Raw genomic sequence first — 10525 nt, 5'->3', positions numbered from 1 at the left:
CAGTGGCTGCCCGATCAGCGGGCAGAGCCAGCTGAGGGGGGCCTTTGGAAGTGGGGCGCTGCCCACTGGCCCCGACTACTACTCCCAGCTGCTTACCAAGAATAACCTGAGTAACCCTGAACGTATTCGGTTTGAAACAACGACCTCCCTCGATCCCGCCACGCTGCTACTGGAACCAGGAGACCAAAACGCAGGTCAGTCATAACTGCCAACAGGTGCTGGCCGAAGTCCATGGGGCCCGAGAGGACCTGACAGATCGGCCCCTACCAGATGCTGAGTACACCTGGTATAATGAAGACAGCAGCTTCCTCCATCAAGAAGCCTTCCCGACCAAGGAAGGAACCGCACTAATATTTCCCCGATTTGGACTACCAAAAGGTACTGGGGTCAGACAACGGACCCGCTATCATCTCCCGGGTGAGTCAGTTGGTGGCCAGGGTGCTGGGGATTTAGTCAGGTAAAACGTATGAGCAGAACAATTAAGGAGACCTTAGCTAAATTAATAGTGGAGACTGGCACTAGGGACTGGGTCAAGTTGCTGCCGATGGCTTTGTTGAAGGCCCATAATATTACTGTTGCTAGACTTTAATTGTCCAAGGACTAACTCTGGAAAGGAGCTAAAGTTAACTATCTGTTTTAATTGACTGAGTGTTTTGCAGTAGTCCTGATTGATCTGGCTTTGTCAGTCTTCTGGTGAGGTAAGAAGAGCCAACCAGGCTCTATGGAAAACATCAAGTATAAAAGTGTGTACTTGGTAAAGAGTGTTCTTAGTAAGAAGGGCTAAAAAGAAAAGAGCTTTTTAAATAAGGAAAGGACATGGTTTGTAAGAATGACTTTATCCTGATGGCTAGTTTACTCTAGACTGGAATGGAAATGGTAAAATATTTAAAGTAAGTTGGAGAGGGTATGTAAAAGTTACAAAAAAATTATAAAAAATAAAAAATGATGGGAGGCCGGCACAGTGTTCCTAAGGCTACTGTCACATACCATAAGACAGATAGCAAGAGAGAATACCCAGATCTCCCTCGATGCCCATATGCCAGCTGTGAAGAAGTTACGGAAGACGGAACTCCATCCATAATCCCAAAATTTTGGGTATTCCTCTTGAGGGAAAAGGTTAGGCAGGAAGCCAGTTGTGAGCTTGTGTGTGTGTGACAGGCCTAAAGAGAAGGCATTTATATGCATCCGCATCTCAAACACCCTGCTCCCCTCCTTTGTTTCAAAACAACAATTAGGGAGACCTTAACTAAGTTGATAATGGAGACTGGCACTAGAGACTGGGTTGAATTGCTGCCAATGGCTTTGTTTAGGGCTCGCAAAACACCTTCTGTATGTGGACTAACATCTTATGAAATATTGTATGGAGGCCCTCCACCCGCGGCAGATTTGTTGGGACCCAGTATTGACTCTTTTGCAACATCCCCTACTTTGCAGACTCGTTTCCGTGCCTTGCAGCTGATTCACAAGCACATGGGGAAGCAGCTGGCTGCCGCATATTAGTCCAAAGGCCCCGTGCTCCCACACTCGTTCCAGGCTGGGGACACCGTCTATGTTCGCAGGCACCAGACCAAGAATCTTGAGCCGCGCTGGAAAGGACCTTACACAGTACTACTGACCACACCGACGGCGGTAAAGGTGGACGGAATCGCCGCCTGGATTCACGTGTCGCACGTCAAGAAAGCAGCAACTGAACAGAGTCAAGGGACAGGCAGCCCTGCCGACAAGCCGACACCGGAATGGAGACTACAACGCACTCAAAACCCCCTCAAGATAAGACTATTTTGCTCTTAGTATTCTTTTTCAGCATGGTTGTAGTAAACTCAAGTCCTCATATCCCTTATCATATTACTTGGCAGCTTATTAATTTAAGAACCGGAGCAATTGTCAATAGCACCTCTGGTTTTAATGTTCTTAGTGATTATTTTCCTGAATTGTATTTTGACCTTTGTCAACTTTTTGATGCTGACGATGTATGTGTTGGGAAGGGAGGAACCTATGTCTGTCCCGGGGGAAAGAATGGAAAATCCCTTCCTGGTTGCGGGGGCCCCGAAGTAGGATACTGTGAAAAATGGGGATGTGAAACCACTGGAAGTGCACACTGGAAACCCTCCTCTTCATGGGACCTGATTACTATCGGGGCGGCTCCAGGTATAATATTTAGTAACTGTGGGGGTAGGGACTGTAGTACTTGTATAAATGGGACGTTGGGTAGGTGTCACCTCCAGATCCTTCGCTTCACAGATAAGGGAAAACAGGACAAATGGGTCGGGCCTAAGTCATGGGACATATACTTGTATAGACCGGCCAGAGACCCCTTTGCCCTATTCGCCTTGAACCAGATGGTTGCTGTCGCAACCGTATCGGTTGGACCAAATAAAATATTAACAGATCAGAGGAGCCCAACCTCCCCACACTTTGCAAAGGGGAAATCTCTTGGGCAGGTACTTGTCAGAAATCGGCCCAGTCAGACGCCTGCCAGCAGTCAGTCCAGTCTGGCTTCCCCGACAACCGTTTTCCCGAATAAGCACGTAGTAGCAACGCCTCCTCCGCCCGGCCCTGAAAATTCCTCCTTACCCGGAACGGGGCATAGGCTCCTCAACCTAATACATGGGGCCTTCCAAGCATTGAATGGCTCTGACCCCGATAGGACCCGGGATTGCTGGCTGTGCCTAGCCTCACCTCCCCCTTATTATGAGGGAGTAGCTGTCATTGGAAATTGGACCAACCATACTATTGCCCCTCCCCAGTGCACCAATTTGCCATCCCACCGCCTAACTCTTCCAGAAGTGTCAGGGCAGGGACTCTGTGTAGGCTCCATTCCCCCTCAATATCAGGGCCTCTGTAATAAAACTATGACCCTCAAACCAGGCACCTATTATTTAACAGGACCAAATGGAACATTTTGGGCATGCAATACAGGCCTAACCCCCTGCTTGGCAGGACAAGCTCATAATCAAACTCATGAATGGTGCGTCATGGTTGAAGTATGGCCTCGGGTCACATTACATGACCCTGAGGAAGTCTACCGACAATATGAGGGAAATCTTCGGCTCCCTAGGGAACCCCTAACAATAACCCTAGCCCTCATATTGGGAGAACTCATAGTCAGGGGCATTGGGGCAGGCATAGGTACCAGAGCCGCTGCCCTGTCTAAGACAAATCAGTTTCACCTGTTACAACAAGCTATGCATTCAGATTTACAAGCTTTAGAAGAATCTGTCAGTGCCTTGGAAAAGTCCTTAACTTCACTCTCCGAGGTAGTATTACAAAATAGAAGGGGGCTGGACCTGGTATTTTTAAAGGAAGGAGGACTCTGTGCAGCCCTAAAGGAAGAGTGTTGTTTCTATGCGGATCACACTGGAGTGGTCAGAGACAGCATGGCAAAATTAAGGGAGAGACTAAAACAACGACAGAGCCATTTTGAGGCAGGACAGTCCTGGTTTCAGAGCTGGTTTAACTCATCCCCTTGGTTAACAACCTTAATCTCCACCATCACAGGGCCCTTGATAATATTACTTTTAATCTTAACCTTTGGACCCTGCATAATAAATAGGCTTCTTCAGTTTATTAACAGTAGACTGTCTATCACCCATGCCCTGGTCCTGACCCAGCAGTACCAAAGTTTAAAAAGAGAAGACATAGAACAAACATTTTAGGATGCAGCTATTCCTTAAATTTTAAGATTAAAATTTGCCAAGAAAAAGAGGAGGGAGTGAAAGAATTAGGCAGGTTAGGTTTGAAATAGAGTCGCTTGAGCTAACTGCATATTGTTCTGCTTCTGTATTAATTGGCTGGGCTTGCAACAATTTTTGCAAGAAATGAAAATGCTTTCATAAGATGGCTGAACTTTAGCTGAACTTGCAGTATGTAACCGTTTTTGTAACCGTTTTTAGGAACTATAAAAGCCAAAGTTAACAGAAAATGTACCCAACTTATATCCTGTTACAACACTACAAGTTATTACACACTACATTGACCCCTGCCCTTGCTTGCTCAAGCTAGAAATGAAAACCACAAGGCACGTACAGCATGTAACTTCTTCACTTTTACCCTGGAAACCCCCTTTTACCTTGTAATCCTTTAGGTTACCAAATGAAATTGTAACACTGTGGAAATATGCTAATGTTGTGGTTTTAAGCCTTAAATACTCTGTGAAATTGATGATCGAGGCCGTTCTCTCTGCACTGCACTAGAGGGTGCTGTTGTGTTGTTGAGACGGCCCATTTGCAAATGCAATAAACTTCCTCTTGCTCTTGCAGCGATTGGAGTGGAGTCTGTGTTTCTGGGGGTCCGGATTGTGGGACACCTGCTTAAGGGGTCTTAAAATCCCAGATATTGCTACAGCCTCTGTGTTTGTGTTTTCCGGATATTATCAACGGAATTTATTGTTCTGAATGTTTTTTTATCAGGGAACGTTTAATTTTGAGCTTAGATACACTAATTGGTTCCACATGGAGACACCAGCTCTACACATTCCTTTATTCTAGGGAGAAAGCTAGAGGAACTGCGGCAAACTAACATGATATGTCTGTTTGTATCGATGACATTTTATGCACTTGCCTAACGAAAAGACTTTGCTTTTCTCCAAAACCATTTTTACTGTGATTTTCTTGGTCCATTGCATAAGAATTCCACACCACTTTCTCTGGATGTGCCTGGATGAAACCAGAAATATCCAGTTGTGTTTTGGCTAACTCAATCCGAAATATTGTGAAAGCCTCTGTGTTTGTGTTTTCTGGATATTATCGATGGACTTTATTGTGTTGAATGATTTTATCAGGGAACATTTAATTTTCTACCATTGAAACACTAATTGGTTCATCATTGGGACACCAGCTCTACACATTCGTATTTTCTAGGGAGAAAGCTAGAGGAACTGCGGCAAACAAACGTGATATTTCTGTTTGTATCGATGACATTTTATGCACTTGCCTAACGAGAAGACTTTGCTTTTCTGCTAAACCAGTTGTACTGTGATTTTCCCGGTCCAATGCGTACGAATTCCACACCAGTTTGTCCGGATATGACTGGATCTAACTGGAAATATCCGGTTGTGTTTTGGCTAACTCAATCCCAGTTATTGCTAAAGTCTGTGTTTGTGTATTCCTGATATTATCAACGGACTTTATTCTTTTGAATGTTTTTTATTGGGGAACTTTATATTTTGAGCTTAGATACACGAATTGGATCCACATGGAGACACCAGCTCTACATATTTGTATTTTCTAGGGAGAAAGCTAGAAGAACTGTGACAAATAATCTTGATATTTCTGTTTGTATCGATGACATTTTATGCACTTGCCTAACGAAAAGACTTTGCTTTTCTCCAAAAGCATTTTAACTGTGATTTTATCGGTCCATTGCATACAAGTTCCACAACACTTTGTCCAGATATGACTGGATGAAACCAGAAATATCCGGTTGTGTTTTGGCTAACTCTATCCCAGATATTGCTGCAGCCTCTGTGTTTCTCTTTTCTGGATATTATCAAAGCATTTTATTGTTTTGAATGTTTTTATCAGGGAACATTTAATTTTGTACCGTAGAAACACTAATTGTTTGCACATGGAGACACCAGCTCTACACATTCGTATTTTCTGGGGAGAAAGCTAGAGAGACTGCGGCAAACAAACATGATATTTCTGTTTGTATCGATGACATTTTATGCACTTTCCTAACGAAAAGACTTTGCTTTTCTCCAAAACCATATTTACTGTGATTTTCTCGGTCCATTGCATACAAGTTCCACACCACTTTGTCCAGATATGCCTGGATGAAACCAGAAATATCCGGTTGTGTTTTGGTTAACTCAATCCCAGATATTGCTACAGCCTCTGTGTTTTTGTTTTCCTGATATTATCCACAGACTTTATTGTTTTGAATGTTTTTTATCAGGGAACATTTAATTTTGTGCTGGGAATCACTAATTGTTTCCACATGGAGACACCAGCTAAACACTTTTGTATTTTCTAGGGAGAAAGCTAGAGGAACTGCGGCAAACAAACGTGATATTTCTGTTTGTTAGATGACATTTTATGCACTTGGCTAACGAGAAGACTTTGCTTTTCTGCTAAACCAGTTGTACTGTGATTTTCCTGGTCCATTGCATACGAATTCCACAGAAATTTCTCTGGGCAAGGACCGGATGAAACCAGAAATATCCGGTTGTGTTTTGGCTAACTCAATCCCAGATATTGCTACAGCCTCTGTGTTTGTGTTTTCCGGATATTATCAACGGAATTTATTGTTCTGAATGTTGTTTATCAGGGAACGTTTAATTTTGAGCTTAGGTACACTAATTGGTTCCACATGGAGACACCAGCTCTACACATTCCTTTATTCTAGGGAGAAAGCTAGAGGAACTGCGGCAAACTAACATGATATGTCTGTTTGTATCGATGACATTTTATGCACTTGCCTAACGAAAAGACTTTGCTTTTCTCCAAAACCATTTTTACTGTGATTTTCGTGGTCCATTGCATAAGAATTCCACACCACTTTCTCTGGATATGCCTGGATGAAACCAGAAATATCCAGTTGTGTTTTGGCTAACTCAATCCGAAATATTGTGAAAGCCTCTGTGTTTGTGTTTTCTGGATATTATCGATGGACTTTATTGTGTTGAATGATTTTATCAGGGAACATCTAATTTTCTACCATTGAAACACTAATTGGTTCATCATGGGGACACCAGCTCTACACATTCGTATTTTCTAGGTAGAAAGCTAGAGGAACTGTGGCAAACAAACGTGATATTTCTGTTTGTATCGATGACATTTTATGCACTTGCCTAACGAGAAGACTTTGCTTTTCTGCTAAACCAGTTATACTGTGATTTTCCCGGACCATTGCGTACGAATTCCACACCAGTTTGTCCGGATATGACTGGATCTAACTGGAAATATCCGGTTGTGTTTTGGCTAACTCAATCCCAGTTATTGCTACAGTCTGTGTTTGTGTATTCCTGATATTATCAACGGACTTTATTCTTTAGAATGTTTTTTATTGGGGAACTTTTTATTTTGAGCTTAGATACACTAATTGGTTCCACATGGAGACACCAGCTCTACATATTTGTAATTTCTAGGGAGAAAGCTAGAGGAACTGTGACAAATAAGCTTGATATTTCTGTTTGTATCCATGACATTTTATGCACTTGCCTAACGAAAAGACTTTGCTTTTCTCCAAAACCATTTTAACTGTGATTTTCTCGGTCCATTGCATACAAATTCCACACCATTTTGTCCAGATATGACTGGATGAAACCAGAAATATCCGGTTGTGTTTTGGCTAACTCTATCCGAAATATCATAAAAGCCTCTGTGTTTCTCTTTTCTGGATATTATCAAATCATTTTATTGTTTTGAATGTTTTTATCAGGGAACATTTAATTTTGTACCGTGGAAACACTAATTGTTTGCACATGGAGACACCAACTCTACACATTCGTATTTTCTGGGGAGAAAGCTAGAGAGACTGCGGCAAACAAACATGATATTTCTGTTTGTATCGATGACATTTTATGCACTTTCCTAACGAAAAGACTTTGCTTTTCTCCAAAACCATTTGTACTGTGATTTTATCGGTCCATTGCATACAAGTTCCACAACACTTTATCCGGATATGACTGGATGAAACCAGAAATATCCGGTTGTGTTTTGGTTAACTCAATCCCAGATATTGCTACAGCCTCTGTGTTTTTGTTTTCCTGATATTATCCACAGACTTTATTGTTTTGAATGTTTTTTATCAGGGAACATTTAATTTTGTGCTGGGAATCACTAATTGTTTCCACATGGAGACACCAGCTAAACACTTTCGTATTTTCTAGGGAGAAAGCTAGAGGAACTGCAGCAAACAAACCTGATATTTCTGTTTGTATAGATGACATTTTATGCACTTGCCTAACGAGAAGACTCTGCTTTTCTGCTAAACCAGTTGTACTGTGATTTTCCCGGTCCATTGCATATGAATTCCACAGAAATTTCTCCGGGCAAGGAGCAGATGAAACCAGAAATATCCGGTTGTGTTTTGGCTAACTCAATCCCAGATATTGCTACAGCCTCTGTGTTTGTGTTTTCCGGATATTATCAACGGAATTTATTGTTCTGAATGTTTTTTATCAGGGAACGTTTAATTTTGAGCTTAGATATACTAATTGGTTCCACATGGAGACACCAGCTCTACACATTCCTTTATTCTAGGGAGAAAGCTAGAGGAACTGCGGCAAACTAACATGATATGTCTGTTTGTATCGATGACATTTTATGCACTTGCCTAACGAAAAGACTTTGCTTTTCTCCAAAACCATTTGTACTGTGATTTTCTTGGTCCATTGCATAAGAATTCCACACCACTTTCTCTGGATATGCCTGGATGAAACCAGAAATATCCAGTTGTGTTTTGGCTAACTCAATCCGAAATATTGTGAAAGCCTCTGTGTTTGTGTTTTCTGGATATTATCGATGGACTTTATTGTGTTGAATGATTTTATCAGGGAACATTTAATTTTCTACCATTGAAACACTAATTGGTTCATCATGGGGACACCAGCTCTACACATTCGTATTTTCTAGGGAGAAAGCTAGAGGAACTGCGGCAAACAAACGTGATATTTCTGTTTGTATCGATGACATTTTATGCACTTGCCTAACGAGAAGACTTTGGTTTTCTGCTAAACCAGTTGTACTGTGATTTTCCCGGTCCATTGCGTACGAATTCCACACCAGTTTGTCCGGATATGACTGGATCAAACTGGAAATATCCGGTTGTGTTTTGGCTAACTCAATCCCAGTTATTGCTACAGTCTGTGTTTGTGTATTCCTGATATTATCAACGGACTTTATTCTTTAGAATGTTTTTTATTGGGGAACTTTTTATTTTGAACTTAGATACACTAATTGGTTCCACATGGAGACACCAGCTCTACATATTTGTAATTTCTAGGGAGAAAGCTAGAGGAACTGTGACAAATAAGCTTGATATTTCTGTTTGTATCGATGACATTTTATGCACTTGCCTTACAAAAAGACTTTGCTTTTCTCCAAAACCATTTTAACTGTGATTTTCTCGGTCCATTGCATGCAAATTCCACACCACTTTGTCCAGATATGACTGGATGAAACCAGAAATATCCGGTTGTGTTTTGGTTAACTCAATCCCAGATATTGCTACAGCCTCTGTGTTTTTGTTTTCCTGATATTATCCACAGACTTTATTGTTTTGAATGTTTTTTATCAGGGAACATTTAATTTTGTGCTGGGAATCACTAATTGTTTCCACATGGAGACACCAGCTAAACACTTTCGTATTTTCTAGGGAGAAAGCTAGAGGACCTGCGGCAAACAAACGTGATATTTCTGTTTGTTAGATGACATTTTATGCACTTGGCTAACGAGAAGACTTTGCTTTTCTGCTAAACCAGTTGTACTGTGATTTTCCCGGTCCATTGCATACGAATTCCACAGAAATTTCTCCGGGCAAGGACCGGATGAAACCAGAAATATCCGGTTGTGTTTTGGCTAACTCAATCCCAGATATTGCTACAGCCTCTGTGTTTGTGTTTTCCGGATATTATCAACGGAATTTATTGTTCTGAATGTTTTTTATCAGGGAACGTTTAATTTTGAGCTTAGATACACTAATTGGTTCCACATGGAGACACCAGCTCTACACATTCCTATATTCTAGGGAGAAAGCTAGAGGAACTGCGGCAAACTAACATGATATGTCTGTTTGTATCGATGACATTTTATGCACTTGCCTAACGAAAAGACTGCTTTTCTCCAAAACCATTTTTGCTGTGATTTTCTTGGTCCATTGCATAAGAATTCCACACCACTTTCTCTGGATATGCCTGGATGAAACCAGAAATATCCAGTTGTGTTTTGGCTAACTCAATCCGAAATATTGTGAAAGCCTCTGTGTTTGTGTTTTCTGGATATTATCGATGGACTTTATTGTGTTGAATGATTTTATCAGGGAACATTTAATTTTCTACCATTGAAACACTAATTGGTTCATCATGGGGACACCAGCTCTACACATTCATATTTTCTAGGGAGAAAGCTAGAGGAACTGCAGCAAACAAACCTGATATTTCTGTTTGTATCGATGACATTTTATGCACTTGCCTAATGAGAAGACTCTGCTTTTCTGCTAAACCATTTGTACTGTGATTTTCCCGGTCCAATGCGTACGAATTCCACACCAGTTTGTCCGGATATGACTGGATCTAACTGGAAATATCCGGTTGTGTTTTGGCTAACTCAATCCCAGTTATTGCTACAGTCTGTGTTTGTGTATTCCTGATATTATCAACGGACTTTATTCTTTTGAATGTTTTTTTATTGGGGAACTTTATATTTTGAGCTTAGATACACTAATTGGTTCCACATGGAGACACCAGCTCTACACATTCGTATTTTCTGGGGAGAAAGGTAGAGAGACTGCGGCAAACAAACATGACATTTCTGTTTGTATCGATGACATTTTATGCACTTGCCTAACGAAAAGACTTTGCTTT

The 10525-nt window shown here is 41.3% G+C and overlaps 1 protein-coding gene across 1 annotated transcript; it reads left to right on the top strand.

The window, feature by feature from the left end:
• Window positions 1-1805: 1805 nt before the first annotated feature.
• On the top strand, window positions 1806-3656 carry LOC133754688 (MLV-related proviral Env polyprotein-like). The gene has a single exon (XM_062185119.1). It carries the CDS (start codon window positions 1806-1808, stop codon window positions 3654-3656), a length of 1851 nt encoding a protein of 616 aa, XP_062041103.1.
• Window positions 3657-10525: the final 6869 nt, after the last annotated feature.

Source organism: Lepus europaeus, unplaced genomic scaffold (genome assembly GCF_033115175.1).
Source record: "Lepus europaeus isolate LE1 unplaced genomic scaffold, mLepTim1.pri SCAFFOLD_28, whole genome shotgun sequence".
Lineage (NCBI taxonomy): Eukaryota > Metazoa > Chordata > Mammalia > Lagomorpha > Leporidae > Lepus > Lepus europaeus.
The sequence above is the reverse complement of the archived record's forward strand: the minus strand, read 5'-3'. Positions and strand labels throughout refer to the sequence as shown.

Excerpts from the sequence above, each read along its gene's own strand:
- LOC133754688 (XM_062185119.1), top strand. The coding sequence starts at position 1,806 with ATGGTTGTAGTAAACTCAAGTCCTCATATCCCTTATCATATTACTTGG.